Here is a 16243-nt window from a genome sequence, read left to right on the forward strand (position 1 = left end):
GCCTATTCTCAGTCCATGTGGTGCTTTAGTACTTTTATATCGTTGCTAATACACTATGCATGATAAAAGTTACTTGTGTTAATGTTGAAGCTATTACATCCGAAATAAATCATCTGCAGTTTGAATTTATTTAGTTTTTATCATTTTTAAATATGATAATCTATGTAACTGGCATCTCCATAAGTAATCCGTTTCTTCCATATTGTTATGCATGATTGCCTTATGCTCTTTGATTGCTTGCCTCCCACTTATAAGTATCCCTTGTGTTATTAAGTGAGGCACAGTAGATATTGGTTAAAATAATTGGTGGTGGAAGTGGTGTTATAGAGGCAAAACTTATATTAATGATACCAAGTTCATACATCATTGTGCCCACACCTTAATATTTAAGTTTCCATCATTCCTTTAAAAGGTTATGGCCTGTTTGTACTAGTGGAGAAGATGACGACGACATCATCTCTTTTGTTAGCCGGGCCTAATAACTTTTAAAGGTCAAAGCCCAAATGTTTTATTGATTCAGGGCCTTAAGTTAATAAAACCCAGCTTATGACATTAGTTTCGAAATTCGGAATATTGAGACACTCTCAACGAAAACGGCTATAATTTTCTGCTCAAACGTCGGATTTGCGAACCGTTTTTTGCATTAGAAAGCTGACTCGGAGATGTTTCCAACGGTATGTGTCGTGAAGCCTAATTCGTCCTGAGCTAATTCAGTTTTACAGTTCTTTATGGACTAATTTCTCGTTGGATAGAGAAACGTGGTAATCCGATTTTTCAATCGGATAGGTATCGTATTCCTTACCAAATCTATGCAATTCTTTGTTTTATATTGTGAGATGGATTAAAACATAGAATTACATGCTAAGATTTTTAATTTAAGGAAATTTCTTTTCTTTTCATTTTGTTTTTTTTTTATGTATACTATTGAACAATGGTGCAGACCCTAAAGTTTTACGATATATTATGAACCCGAAGTTCCAAGATCTATTTTTTTAGAACCTGAAGTTCTAAGAATTAAATTGTTAGGAACCCGAAGTTCTAAAATCTATTTTTTTTAGGAACTTGAAGTTCTAAGATCTATTATTTTTAGGAACCTGACGTTCAAAGATTTAATTTTTAGGAACCAGAAGTTCTAAGGTCGAATTTTTAGGAACCTGCAGTTTCAAAATCTATTTTTTTTAAGAACCTGAAGTTCCAAAGATTCAATTTTTAGGAACCTGAAGTTCTAAAATCGTCTGGTTGACTATATCGACTTGGTCAGGTCCAACCCATAAGGATTGGTCCAGTTTTGGCCCATTACAATGGTCATTTATGTAGGCCCAATTCGTTTTTATAGCTATTTTGTTTTCAAGAACTTGAAGTTCTACCATAAATAAGGCCTTGAAGTTCAGTATGAGAATCCAAATAACAATGGGCAAGTTTGATGAGCAACTTTTCATAATTGGAATGCTTTATTTAGTTAATTATATTTTTATTACCAGTTCATGAAACGTTTACAGTTAATATTGTGTTCTCTTCATGGAATGTCTAGGTCTTGATTGTCATTAATATTTTGAATTTTCTTATTATGAATCTCAAGTTTTATTTTTCTTAATATACTTGTGCTAGTATCAATCTTTACAAATTTATTTTGCTTTATATTAAAATGTATTGATATATAAATGGAGAAAAGTATTATGGATATATGTCCGGTAGACTATACCCATAAATGAGAAAGACATTGTGTATCATATCTAACGTTGGGAGCAAGAAGCTCACTTAGACAGTCTGTATTACATACTTGTCAATTTAATGAGACATTAATGAGACAGTCTTCCCGTCGTTAGGGGGAGAAAAGCAATGGTTGCTCTAAGGAACGACGTGAAGCAACTTGGATCACGTCCTCTGTCTCATTAAGGATCCAAACAATGAATGTGACTATATGAGATAAGGAGAATGATACACTTGCAAGCGGTTGCAAAGAAAATGCCTAAGCATTTAATGATATGGTAAAAGTAACCATGAATGTGCCAGCCATAATTGATGTTCCATTTGGACGGGGTCCAAACATGGCGGCAAATGAATCTACTGTACGCTAAAAGCGTGGTAGACCTATAGGATCCAAAGAGAGTGCTCCCAGGAGAGGAGAACTGAGGAACCATCTTGTCCAAACAATAGCCGTAATGGCCGGAGCTCCATAAACAAATAATGAAAATGTGCAAATATCCAAAATTCAATCGAAATGCCTATATATGGTTGCCCCCTCAAGAGGCATGCAATGCAAAAATAAAGAGATCGATCTCAATATTCCATGCATGTTCAGGTGAATTGTGGGATAGGAAAGCACTTGTCATAGATGACATATTTAGCTATGGTATAGCTATTGGAACATCAAAGGACAATGATGAAAAATAAATGAGCCACGTGTTTTGTCGACAAAGGAAAGATTGGCCAATCTGGAATTTGCTATTCAAGCATAATTAAACTCTTTCAATAAACGTGGTGTATTTGGACCTATAGTAAAGGTCGATAAAGGTGTTAACCCTGTAGGTTACAAATGGGTGTTTGTTCGAAAACGAAACGAGAAAAATGAAATTTCTCGATATAAGACACGTCTTGTGGCACAAGGTTTTCTGCAGAAACCTGGGATTGATTATGAAGAATCATACTCATGAATGTAGTGACTGACTACTTGTATGGGGACATAGACAAATATATTTACATGAAAATCCCTGAAGGATTTGGTTTGCCTGAAGCAAAATCAAGGAGTACGTACTCAATTAAACTAAGACATTTATTGTATGGTTTGAAACAATCCGGAAGATTGTGGTACAATCGTCTTAGTGAATATTTGTCTAAGGAAGGGTATGCAAACAATGAAATTTTCCCATGTGTCTTCATAAAGAAATCCTTAAATGGATTTGCAATACTAGCCACTTATGTGAATGACATAAATTTGATTGGAACTCCGGAAGAGCTCGAGATAACTGCTCAATACCTAAAGTAGGAATTTGAGATGAAAGACCTTGGGGAAACAAGACTTTGTCTCGGCTTGCAGATTGAGAGAAGTTCTAGTGGTGTATTAGTCCACTAGACTAATTACACCGAGAATGTTTTGAAATATTTTCATATGGACAAGGCACATCCATTAAGTACCCCAATGGTCGTCCGGTCACTGAATATAGAGAAAGACCCATATTGCCCCAAAGAAGAAAAAATGAAGAAGTTTTGGGTAATCGGTACCATACTTGAGTGCAATTGGTGCATTAATGTATCTAGCACAATGCACTAGACCGGACATTTCTTTTTCTGTATATTTGTTAGCCAGGTACAGCTCAGCGCCTACTAAAAGACACTGGAATGATGTCAAATACATATTGAGCTATTTTTATGGAATAACTGGTATGAAACTATTTTATTCTTATGGTTCCACTAATGACTATGATCTAGTTGGCTATGCAGTCTTTGGTTATCTATCTGACCCTCAAAAGGGTCACTCCCAAACAGGTATGTATTTCTTAGTGGTAATGTTGTTATTTGTTGGCATTCCACTAAACAAACTTTAGTGGCAACTTTCTCTCGACCACTCACGAAATTTTAGCTCTTCATGAAGCTAGTCGTGAATGTGTATGGCTAAGGTTATTAATTGGGCATATTCAGTAGTTCTTGTTAATTACCTTCTATAACAGTGTTCCCAAACATTATTTATGAGGATAATGCAAAATTTTGTATAGCCGTGATTCAAGAAGGATTTATAAAAGGAAACAGGACAAAACATTATTGCCAAAAATTCTTTTACACTCATCAGCTTCAGAAGAAGAAGCAGATTAAGGTCGAGCAAGTTTGTTCCAGTGACAACCTTGCTGTTCTCTTCAGTAAATCACTACCAAAGCATACAATTTCAAAAGCTTGTATATGGGATCGGCATGCACAGAGTTCACCACCACGCCATATAAAGACTTGTCTTTATCAGGGGGAGTAATATAACAGGGGGAGCATCCTGAAGAATGTGTCCCAGGACATATGCACTGTACTCTTTTTCCTTATCTAGGTTTTATCCCACTGGGTTTTCCTAGTAAAGGTTTTAACGAGGCAGTATTAAGCAAGTCACAATGATTCTGAGTAATGTTGTACTCTTTTTCCTTAGCTTTGGTTTTTTCCCACTGGGTTTTCCTTAGCAAGGTTTTAATGAGGCAACTGTCATTGGATGATTATAGAGCATCCAGAAGAATGCTACAAAAGATGCATCCACCATAATTTCCACAAGAATGGTGGACATCCAAGGGGAGTGTTATGAAATCCATGGGCTTATATGGATGCCCACCATTGATATGTGTTATCCCCGATAATCCTCTATCTTGGTATTTATCCCGATAACCTTCTATCTTGATATTTATCCCCGATCATCCTCTATCTTACTTGCTTATCCCTGTTAATCCCTTTTATCTTAGAAAGGAGGTTACCTAGTTGTATATAAAGGTAACCTCCTCCCATTTTAGTTTTACCTCAAGAAATAAGAATTATCTCTCTCTCTCTTTTATTGATTCAATCTACATGTTAAGTTAGTGTGGTGTTCTCTCCAAATCGGTTTAATTTCTAACATTTTTTAAGTTAAAAAACTATTTTTCTTTGAAGAAAACACTTTTTGGTGCTAAAGGCAAATGAACTCCCTGGATGTTTTAGACTTTAGTGATTTATTAATGATATCCAAAAATATATCGGTAAACATAGTGTGAAATCTGATTTGATAAAGTAGCTTTTAAGAAAAGTCACAACCAAACATGTTTATTGAAAAACTGTTTTTAGAATAAATACTTTTTCATAAAAGTGTTTTTTAAGAAAAAATAATTTTTTGAAAAAATGAGAACCAAACACCCACTTAGTCTTCGTCCCAAATTATTATTGTTTTATTTTTATTAACACATTGCTCACGTAAATCGTTTGTAATCAGTTCATCAAATTCTTGAAAAGTTTCTAAATACCATCAGATTTTAATTAACACAGTTTTTAAAGAGAACTCGTTTTTTGTCATAAGAAATAAAACTTTTTCTTGTTTTCCTAGAAGGAATGAATTCATTTTCATTCAAACTGTTTCCTCTACTAGTTTTCATTTTCATTTGTTGTTAGATAGTTGTATGATATAATTGAATACCAACTCAAAACAAACTATTAATTGAACGTGCAGGCTGTAAAGTTTTTCATTTAATGGCCGCAGTCCATGCATTCAATTCAAAAGTGCTTTGGACAAAGCTTATTAGATGGAAATTAAATTGGCTACTAGGCCGCAAGATTGGAAAATCACTCACACATGGCGGGAAGCCAACTTCAATGCTGATGCTGCAGCTAGACGAAGAGCCAACTTGAATGAAGGAGAGCTAAAAAGGCGCCACATCACTATTTTAGCAACTATCCCATGCACCCCTGGTATATTTAGCCTCGCAAGTTATCCAATCCAAGTTTTAATTTTGAAGTGCAAAGCTAATATGGACGACAAATCCATCCATGTACATTTAAATTGGAAATTATGGCACAAACGACACAAAGTTTGCTGTCCGTTGGGTGAAGTCAAAGTTAAGAAAGGAAATCTGAGTTACGGAATATAAAAGGAAGATACTACCCAGATATTTAGAGAGAGAGAGGTGTAAGAGAGTTTTGATACGAAAAAAATGAGTAGTGAGGGAGCAGGGAAGACAGTGTGTGTTACAGGTGCTTCTGGGTATATAGCTTCATGGCTTGTTAAGCTCTTGCTTCAACGTGGTTACACCGTTAAAGCTTCTGTTCGCGACCCAAGTCAGTTTTAATTGTCTGTTCATCTAGCTTCTACTCTTCTTCATTCTTGTATCCTCAAGTAGATATGATTTTGCAGATGACCCTAAAAAGACTGAGCACTTACTTCGACTTCCTGGAGCTCATGAAAGACTTCAGTTGTTTAAAGCAAACTTAATGGATGAAGGATGTTTCGACTCCATAATTGTTGGCTGCGAAGGTGTTTTTCACACAGCCTCACCATGTTATATGGATGCAGCAGACCCACAGGTGGTTTAATTACTTATGGGATCTCTTTACTTATATGTTCCTATGTTGACATTATTAGTATAAATCTTTTTCAACTGATTACCCTGTTCCCCTCGCACACTTTTTTAACTTTATAATTTCCGCCTTGTCTTTATCTTGTTCAAGCTAGTTATCGAAAGTTGTTCGTTAGTCCTAGCTAAGTTTTTTGATGGAATTTTCTTCTTAGGTGTAATAGCTGATAGCTCTTGTATGTTTCCATGTTGCAGGCTGAACTGATTGAACCTGCGGTGAAGGGAACACTTAATGTTCTTAGTTCTTGTGCCAAAACGGGTTCTGTTAAGAGGGTGGTTGTGACATCTTCTATGGCTTCAGTTCTGTACAACGGAAAACCTCGATCTCCTGATGTGACGGTTGGCGAAACGTGGTTTTCTGATCAAGAATTCTGTAAGGAGTCAAAGGTACATGTTTTCATTTGTTTGTTCCTATTTATCCATCGCCGCCAATATGAAACTCTGCATAAATATGTAACTGTTATGAAATCCGTGGGAATATATGGATGCCCACCATTGAGCCCATATGGGACACCTCCTCATATGTATTTATCCTGGTAATCCTTGTATCTTGATGTTTATCTTGATAATCGGGCAAGCCTGTTTTTAAAGAGATCAATGTTTATCCTGATAATCGGGCAAGCCTATTTTTAAAGAGATCAGTAACTCAATAGTGTGTAGCGGGGTTCGAACTTCAGACCTCTTGCATCATCACCCAAAGGTTTTACCAACTAAGCTAGAAAGCATTTACATTGTGTGATTAAATCATGTCATACTAAGATTATAATCGTTTATGTTATCATGTATTATTAATTTTAATTGATACTGTTTGATCACCAATTTCGGAGATTTAATGACATGTATTATGCATGAGTTTTCTAATGGTTCTATTTCTGGGCTTTATGATTGTTCTGTCTATGTTTAATTCTTTGATCTAAAGAGGTTTGAGTACCCATTGTTGCCTCTGGTCATTCTTTTATCTAAGTGAAGCAAATGATGACACCTTTTTTTTCTATTTTTTTTGTTGGGCCTAATAACAACTAATAACAACTAAAGGCCAAAACCTGCATTTGTTTTTTTAATGTTTGGATCCTTAATGAGACAGAAGACGTGATCCAAATTACTACACGTCGTTCCTTTGAGCAACCATTGTTTTTCTCTCCCTAACGACAGGAAGACTGTCCCATTAAATTGACAATATGCAAAAAATTGCAATAAATACATCATCAGTCATAGCTCAATTTACCATATTTTGGGTCTAAAGTTAACAACTTAAACTAAGAGTTGTGCAAAATATATAAATATTGACCACTTAGTAAATGCATCTCTAAGTACATTGAAAAATCTAAACAAGCCACCAGTAGGGTGAATAATATAATTAAGACTATAAATGTCTTCATGTCATGCAATAAATATTCAACTTATTCTCAATCTTTAGAAAATAAACAGCTTAGCTATAACTTACTTACCAAAAAGAGATACACATATAATTCATAGTTAAATGAGCTTATGATTCCCAATAGAAGTTTTTCCAGGATAACCAAAAACATGCATAAAACACATACAATCTTTCTATTGTGAACTTATTGCTCCCAATATCAGTTACTCACATTGGTGGAGTACTAACCTACCAAGTGGCTGGAGAATACTTTCTAATGTGAGCTTCTGGCTCCCAACATTAGATATGATACGTAATATGTTTTTTATTGTCATTTTCAAGTTTCAATGTGGTACCCACATATGTGTATATCTTTGAAACTTAGCAAGTTCTTCTCGAACTGCTTGAATATACTTATTCTATACATGAGTTTGGGTACCATTCGCTAACAAGAGGTGGGCTTGTCGAGAGCCTTCAAATGCAAGTGCTAGCCCAGCTATAGTTGATACTTTATTTATGTCAATCTCGAATTTACAAAAACTTCATATATGCCACAATATGAAGAATGTCTTATACATTCAATCACATATCCCACAATGTGTTGATATCTTTTGTCAGGCTTGACTGTAGCCAAACATTGCCCTTAGGATCTCTCATCCAAACTCGATATTGTCCTCCACAATATTATGCACCGTATGTACCAGGGACTCATTTATGGTGTAGCTTATTTACTACTTGTGGGATTAATCACAATTCGGTCCACTCACCTTAAAAATCTCCACCTTGGACCGAAATTAGGCCAGTGCAAATGTTGTGATTACGCACCTCTGGCAATAATTTGAGTCATATGTATAACAACCACCAAATATCACTTATCATAACAACTATTTGAGTCACATGGCTAGAAGCTCCACCAAATATCCTTGTATCTTGGTGTTCATCCTGGTAATCCTTTATCTTGGAAAGGAGGTTACTATACCTAGTTATATATGAAGGTAACATCCTCCCATTCAGAGACACTTCAATCAATAAGATTTCTCTCTCTCATTCTTTCCATGATTCAATCTACTTAAATTAGTGTGGTGTTCTCTCTAAGTCCATTTAATTCTAACAGTAACTTCTTTTTTTTCAAAAGAAAAAACGACTACAAAGGGTATCGAATTTTACAAGTTTTGACAATTTGGAGACTAAACTTTTATTTTTGGTCAAATTGGGGACCAAACTTTTTAATTTTTGCAATATGGGGATATGTATAACATGACATCTAAATTTCTCACATGGTGTTTCACAATTCGAATTAATTTATATGGTCATGAAGTTGTAGTATGGATATACTTTGATAAGAAAGTGTATAACAATGTATGTAACTTGTGAATTATGAAACACCGAGTGAGAAATTTAGACTACACGTGTAACTAGTCCCCACATTGCAGTTTGGTCCCCAATTTAACAGAATTTTTTTTTTAGTCTATATATTGTCAAAACTTGTAAAGTTCGATACCCTTTTTAATCTATTTTCGTTTTCAAAAAGATTTACAACTTCCAGCCTTAGTTATGTAAACTTACTACTATACTGCTTTAATTATCACTTTGAACATAGGATAAAGAATAAACCACTAGCCCACTACGAAATGCTTTGGGGGCTTCAATCTGAGCAGTTTAAGCGCCTATTAATTGACGCTTAATCGGTGCATAAGCGCTATGCGCCCCTCGACCGATCCAATCAAGAAAAAATTTAGAGGTCTGAGCGGGTGCTATAGAACGGGCAATTTCTTCCGCTTAATCGGCGATTAATCGGAAAATCGGTATAAAAAAAAACGCCGATTAATAGGTTTACAGGTTTTGTTTGTTTTTTTTTTTAAATTTAAGTCCACAAAAAATCCCAAAAAAGAAAAACCCACGAATTTATATATTGATAGCACTCCACCATTCAGGCTCGTAGTTTTTTTACTTTATTTTGTTTTAGGTTGTTATATCACTTATATGTGACATATGTATTATAGGTTAACTAAGGCGATTAATTCCGATTAATCCAATTAATCGCTATAAGCTCTTGGAGCGACTTGCTCCCGATTAGCGCTTAAACTGCACAGGATTCAATGATACATTAATTTGTCCATAAATATCACCAGATTCTGTTTTGAGTAAATTTTGACATAATATAGGGTTGGTAAAGAGCAACGAAAATACTGATCCCTATTATGTTTATTAAGCAGTTTTGGTACATGCTCTCCAAAACTTTAGCTGAAGAGTCTGCTTGGAAATTTGCTAAAGAACGTGGCATTGACATGGTTACCATACATCCTTCAGTGGTGATTGGTCCTCTTTTACAGCCAACGCTTAATGAAAGCACTTCGATGGTTCTAAACTTGATAATTGGTATGGTTAATATTGTTTGCTGCCGTTGTTAGTTTTTCAGTTTTCTATCAAAAAGAAATTCATTCAGTGTCTGAATCTGAGAACGAAAGTTGGGTGATCTCGTGATCTTTGTGTTTTATTTATTCTTTGAAGTATCTATATTCAATATTCAATGCAGGCACAGAAACATATCCCAACTTGTCTTTTGGATGGGTTGATGTTAGAGATGTTGTGAATGCACATATTCTCGCATTTGAGGTTCCTTCAGCGCATGGAAGGTACTGTGTAGTTGACAGAGTTGCTCACTTTTCCGAGATTGTGAAGATTCTACGAGAGCTTTACCCTCATATTCAACTTCCTGAAAAGTGAGTCTTTGTTGTTTCCTAAAGAAAGTGTGTTTTCATAATTTCTTAGTGAGCTCTAAGCTGTCGGAACTGAACTGAAATATGCTGCGATTTTATCAACCCATTTCACAGATGCTGAGATGCTATGCATTGAACCAAATTATTTACTATATACAAGGTTTTAAATAATCCTCAATCTCATAATTTTCTCAGGTGTTCTGATGACAAGCCTTTTGCACCAACTTTTATTGTCTCGAAAGAAAAGACAAAGAGCTTGGGAATTGTCTTTACTCCTTTGGAAGTCAGCCTCAGGGACACTGTTACAAGTTTGAGAGAGAAGAAATTTATCAGCTTTTGAGTCTATCTAGTTACAAATGTTCTAATTAGTCCAGCTGGTACTAGGTTTCAGACAATCAACTTTATATAATCATCACAACTCACAAACACTGCATTTGTAGCTTATGAAATGTAATACACGCACCCACAGGCAGGCTGGCTGTTGCTACAGAGCTACAGAATTAAGCGACCGCCAAAACCATATGCTCCGTCTCCCTTGTAAAAGTAAAATTTCACGTACTTTCACAACGTGTCTATTATTGGTGATTGATTTCATTCTTGGGTATAATATGTCATGAATTACATGTTTATCTAATAGTATTTTTGTATCACTTTGATTATAGAGAAAATCATTTGCTATATTGCAAAGAGAAGTGATTCATTAACCATGGTTCACCCTCAGCTGGAGCCAATTGACCTCTGCATCTGTGATTACCATTTACAAAGAGCTCACCCAATTGACATGCAAAAGAACACGGAGCATACCAGACTTGCCATGTAAAGTAGGCTTTGGATACACTCAAGAAACATTTAGGGCCTTTGGGGTGGTTTTCGATCCTAGCCATCAAGTCAAGCGTCACCATGCTGAGCTTAGACATATTTAGGCCCATAGCTAACGGAGATTACCACTTGGGAAAATTTGTTCAAAGCCCCCAAATTTGAATAATGCACCACTATCACCCATGTTGAAATGATTAATAGTTAAATTTTTTTATTGACGTGGCAAAGAAGATGGTGCATACCAAACTTGTCATACAAAGTAGTCTTGGATACAGTCAATAATAGGGGTGTAGGAATTCGATTTTTTTTTTTTTCCCTTAAACCAAAGCCTCCAGGAAGGGGGTTCGGCAAGCCCCTACCAGTTTATTAATCATAAGATATAACAAGCCTTACCCCATTACAAATAGCAAACATGTCCGTAAACGCTATAAAATAATAAAGACCAACACTGCACAAACAACTTGTATTCTAAGATTATCTATACTTGACTTGTCAAGCATGCATATAACAACCTCTAGCATCTCTGGGAAGATCTTGTGCATTAAAAAAAATCTCATAACAATCTGTACTAGTTGCAAGCCTAGCTAAAGCATCTGCGACACAGTGCCCTCTCTGACACAGTTGCCCTCTCTGAAGACATGAATAAATGAATTACAAGTCGAGCTTCACCATGCTCAGGCTTGGCTCATTACTTAACAAGCATGAAAATATGTAATGGCTTGACTCCTACACTATATGAATTACAAACGATATATCCCCCGCAGAGCCATAAATGTGCGAAGCTCGAGCCTGAGTAGCTCAATCATTTTACTCTGTAAAAAAAATATGAAGCTGCACAGTAATAGCTCTCAGGCCATACAGTTTTATTTAGGAAATTATTTTAGAGGTTGTGCTTGTCGAAGAACTGCCTTTGAACAACCATTTTATATGCAGCAAACTCTGAATTGCTTCCCTAGTGTAAGATGAGGTAAGCATCTACGTCCTCCCAAATCATGCCAAAACCGTATACCTCATATGGATAGACGACAAAAACAACTACTCAAAAATAGACGGACAAAAACAACAACTCAAAAGTCATTGTTGAATTATAGTGAAGCACTAATTAAATTGCCTTAAACAATTTGTTTATTTTTCAGAAAAAAAAAAAGGAAAAGAAAAAAGAGAATCCGCAGCTTTACTGGAACAAATTATTCAAATTTGGCTCTCTGGGTGAAGTCAAAGTTAAAAGAGCATCTGATCAGTTATTTAAGGAACTATACATGAAAAGGAAGATACCTACCAGATCTAGAGAGGGTGTGAGCAGTGTCTGCTATGAGATTATGGGTCTCTAGGGGAGTTTTTAAAATCGGGCTTTGTAAAACCCAAAATATCTAGTGAAATTGTAAAAAATCATATACATATTGTTTATAAATAATAACTAATCTTAAAATTAGTTACCAAAAAAACTAATCTTAAGGCTTTCTAAACATCAAAATGTGAACGATCTATTTGGTTATAATTTTACATATGCTTTATTCCAACTCAAGTTCGACTTTAGGTAGAGGCATTTTCCACAAATTGAATACAAAACTAGGTCTAGTGTAGTATTTAGCCACACCAAGTAGGGCCCTTTTTAGTGGACTAGGGGCCTTAGGTGGCTGCCTATGCTGCCTACCCCTCAGAGCCTATTAGCAGTTGTTCCTCGCAGTCACAGTGGAGAGCGCACCTGCGCTCTAACATAGCGTGACCCGCGCCTATGGAACAGTAGCACAGCGCGACATGCGCTCTAACATAGCGCGACCCGCGCCTATGGAACAGTAGCACAGAGCGACATGTGCCTTACACGAGCGCGACCGCGCCTCGCGTATTCTCTAGAAACCCACCGACTGTTTTTAGAACTGTTTTAGTTTTACTTCCTATTTTAGATTCTTGTATTGATCTCTATATAAACATCTTGTAATCTTCTTATAATTTAATCAAGTAAATATTCTCTCCAATCAATCTCTCTCTCTAATTTATCATGGTATCAGCCTAATATTGATCTAAACCCTAATCCTAAACTCTATCAGTTTCCGCCTCTTCTCAATTCTCAATGGATTCTACTCCCAATAATGACTCTACTACAGATTCTGATGATCCTTTCTATGTTCACCACTCAGATAGTCCCACGGCTATCCTCGTATCTCCTCTGTTATCAGGGGACAATTTTCCAACTTGGTTACGGTCTATCTCTAGAGCCCTTCGAGCAAAGAATAAGTTTGGTTTTGTCGATGGTTCTGTAACTCCTCCCATCACTCCCAAAGAAAAATCCAAGTGGTCGCGATGTGATGTGCTTCATGGATTCTCAATTCTGTTACTCCAGATATCCGTAGTAGCATCCTCTATGCCGACTCTGCATCCGAAATTTGGAAAGATCTAGGTGATCGTTTTTCACAAACTAATGCACCCAAAGTTTTTCAACTGAAGGATTCTGTCACTCTTCTCAAGCAAGACAATCGTCCGGTATCTGTTTATTTCACTTTACTTAAATCTTTCTGGGATGAATTAAGTTCTTTATCTACTATGCCTGCTTGTACTTGTGGTCATGCATCTATTTTTGCCAAAGAGGTTGAAGACGGTCGTTCTATGAAATTCATGCAAGGCCTAGATGCCCGTTTTCAATCCATCCGTAGTCAAATTCTCTTGATGGATCCTTTTCCTCGTATGTCTAAGATTTATTCTTTAATCCGACAAGAGGAGAAACAACAAGAGATCATGCACTCTCTTCCATCTGCTCCGACGCTAGCCTCGAGTACTCATTTTCGGAAGACCAACCGGGCTTCTTCTTCAAATCGGGTTTGTCTAAACCTCTCCACAAAGAGTACCGGTGGTTCGCCACGACCTCGAAAGCACGCAGCGCCACCCGGCCGGATACAAGGCCCCGAGTGAGCACGCCACACCATTCTGCAACCATTGTAACCGAAGTTGGACATCATATTGGTACATGCTACAAACCGCACGGTTATCCACCCAAGCCGCCAAAGCTGCATTGGTTGCTACAGACTCCGATTCTCCTGTTTTTTCCATAGAACAATACAACCAACTTCTCAGTTTGTTTGATTCAGGTAGTACCTCTTCACACGCAAACCTGGCAGGTATATCCCTCTCGTGTTTTTCTAAATCCATATGGATCATTGACCCTGGTGCTACCAATCATGTCTGTTCTTCATTACATCTATTTTCTCATTATCATACTTGTTTAACACATTCTACTCTTAAACTTCCGGATGGAACATACCATTTAATTACTCATGTTGGTAGTGTTATTCTCTCCCCCCTTTTGCGCCTTGACAACGTTCTGTTTGTTCCCACCTTTCATTTTAATTTGCTTTCCATTAGTGAACTAGTCAAGTCTCACCCTATCTCTGTCACGTTCACTAATGATTCTTGCCTTTTTCAGGACCAGTTAACGAAGAGGAAGATTGGATTGGAACGGCTTAATGGGGGACTCTACCATCTCCAACTAGCTTCAGTTTGCTCATCCCACAACTCCTCCACAAATAATTTATGACATTATCGCCTAGGACATCTATCTTCCACGCCTTTGCAGATTTTAGCTAAGCAGTTTCCTTTCATTTCTAGTTCAAATAATGTTACTTGCACTGTATGTCCGCAAGCTAAGCAAACTCGTTTATCTTTTTCTCATAGTTCAATAAAAACCATTAGACCTTTTCAAATGATTCATTGTGACATTTGGGGTCCTTTTCATTTACCATCATATTCTAATGCTCGTTTTTTCTTAACTATTGTCGATGATTTTAGTCGTGCTACATGGATTTATCTTATGACTGTCAAATCTGAAACTGTCATGCATTTATAATCTTTTTTTGCCATGGTTCATACTCAATTTCATTCTACAATACATTCACTCATATCTGGCCATAGCAACATTGATGACCATTTTCATGAAATCCAAGTCCTTCGTTCCGACAATGGCTCTGAATTTATATCCCATAACATGCAACAATTCTTTTCAAAACATGGGGTAATCCACCAACGTAGTTGTGTTGCTACTCCCCAACAAAACGCTGTTGTTGAAAGAAAACATCGTCACTTACTCAATGTTGCACGAGCATTACGTTTTCAAGCCCACCTCCCACTATCCTTCTGGGGTGAATGCATTCTCACCGCAGGTTATCTCATTAACAAAATTCCTAGCACCTTGTTAAATGACAAATCACCTCATGAGCTTCTATTTACATCACCTCCCCCTCTTGCCCATCTTCGTGTTTTTGGTTGTTTATGTTTTGCTCACAACACTTCCATTAAAAATAAGTTTGATCACCGCAGGAAACCTGGCATCTTCATTGGTTATCCTTACGCTCAAAAAGGCTATCACATTTATGATTTATCTTCCAAGAAAATTTATACTTCACGTGACGTGATTTTCCATGAGACTGTATTTCCCTATCAACATTTATCTCCCCTTTGAAGATCCTCACCCATCCCATCTCAATCCTCCCCGCCTTCAACTCGATCTACTAGAATCGACAACCACCACCACTCCTCATCCAAGATTATCACCGTCCCCATTCTCACCAAGGCACCCATGACCGCTCGTTCGGTAACCTCCTCCAATCGGACTCTAAGGTAGCACAGTCTTCCACTCCATACCCTATGACTTTTATGTTTCTCGACACTAACTTTTCTCCTTGTCATAAAGCTTTTTGTCTAAAGTGTCTTCTTCATTTGTTCCTACATCCTTTTCTCAAGTCATCAAAATTCCGCATGGAGAGTCGCTATGGTCACGAAATTGTAGCTTTGGAACAAAATAACACATGGACTCTTGTTCCGCCATCTTTTTCATCATAAGCCTATTGGTTGTAAATGGGTTTTCAAGATTAAATATCATTCAGATGGTTCTATTGAACGTTACAAAGCTCATCTTGTTGCCAAGGGTTACAATCAGATTGAAGGCCAAGACTATCATGACACTTTTGCACCCGTTGCAAAACTAGTCACTGTTCGATTACTTCTCCATTCTGCCGCTATCGACATTGGACTCTTTATCAGCTGGATGTCCACAATGCCTTTCTCCAAGGCGATTTGGATGAAACTGTTTTATATGACATTACCTCCTGATTCGCCAAACAGGGGAGAACAGGGATATGTCGCCTCAATAAGTCCTTATATGGACTCAAGCAGGCTTCTCGGCAATGGTTTGCCAAACTATCTACCACTCTTATCATGCCGGCTTCACTTTCGGGCCTAAGTCTGACTATTCTCTATTCACTAATATTTGTGGTTCTGATTCTACATTTGTC

At 36.9% G+C, this 16243-nt stretch overlaps 2 protein-coding genes across 2 annotated transcripts; both read left to right on the forward strand.

The window, feature by feature from the left end:
* The first annotated feature begins 5596 nt into the window (after window positions 1–5596).
* Window positions 5597–10789, forward strand: LOC147495940 (phenylacetaldehyde reductase-like). Its single transcript, XM_086564726.1, has 6 exons — window positions 5597–5769; window positions 5846–6015; window positions 6261–6452; window positions 9639–9801; window positions 9959–10145; window positions 10338–10789. The coding sequence occupies exons 1-6, from the start codon at window positions 5646–5648 to the stop codon at window positions 10480–10482; spliced, it is 981 nt and encodes a 326-aa protein (XP_086420852.1). The 5' UTR covers window positions 5597–5645; the 3' UTR covers window positions 10483–10789.
* Window positions 10790–13032: 2243 nt separating this feature from the next.
* LOC147495941 (uncharacterized) lies at window positions 13033–13868 on the forward strand. The gene is made up of 2 exons (XM_086568500.1): window positions 13033–13213; window positions 13303–13868. Exons 1-2 carry the CDS (start codon window positions 13033–13035, stop codon window positions 13866–13868), a joined length of 747 nt encoding a protein of 248 aa, XP_086424626.1.
* Window positions 13869–16243: the final 2375 nt, after the last annotated feature.

Source organism: Coptis chinensis, chromosome 6 (assembly GCF_015680905.1).
Source record: "Coptis chinensis isolate HL-2020 chromosome 6, ASM1568090v1, whole genome shotgun sequence".
In the NCBI taxonomy this organism is placed as follows: Eukaryota; Viridiplantae; Streptophyta; class Magnoliopsida; order Ranunculales; family Ranunculaceae; genus Coptis; species Coptis chinensis.

Excerpts from the sequence above, each read along its gene's own strand:
- LOC147495941 (XM_086568500.1), top strand. The coding sequence starts at position 13,033 with ATGGATTCTACTCCCAATAATGACTCTACTACAGATTCTGATGATCCT. Across the intron at positions 13,214-13,302 it reads TAAGTTTGGTTTTGTCGATG|ATATCCGTAGTAGCATCCTC; the intron begins GTTCTGTAACTC and ends CTGTTACTCCAG.
- LOC147495940 (XM_086564726.1), top strand. The coding sequence starts at position 5,646 with ATGAGTAGTGAGGGAGCAGGGAAGACAGTGTGTGTTACAGGTGCTTCT. Across the intron at positions 6,016-6,260 it reads TGGATGCAGCAGACCCACAG|GCTGAACTGATTGAACCTGC; the intron begins GTGGTTTAATTA and ends TCCATGTTGCAG. Across the intron at positions 9,802-9,958 it reads GGTTCTAAACTTGATAATTG|GCACAGAAACATATCCCAAC; the intron begins GTATGGTTAATA and ends TATTCAATGCAG.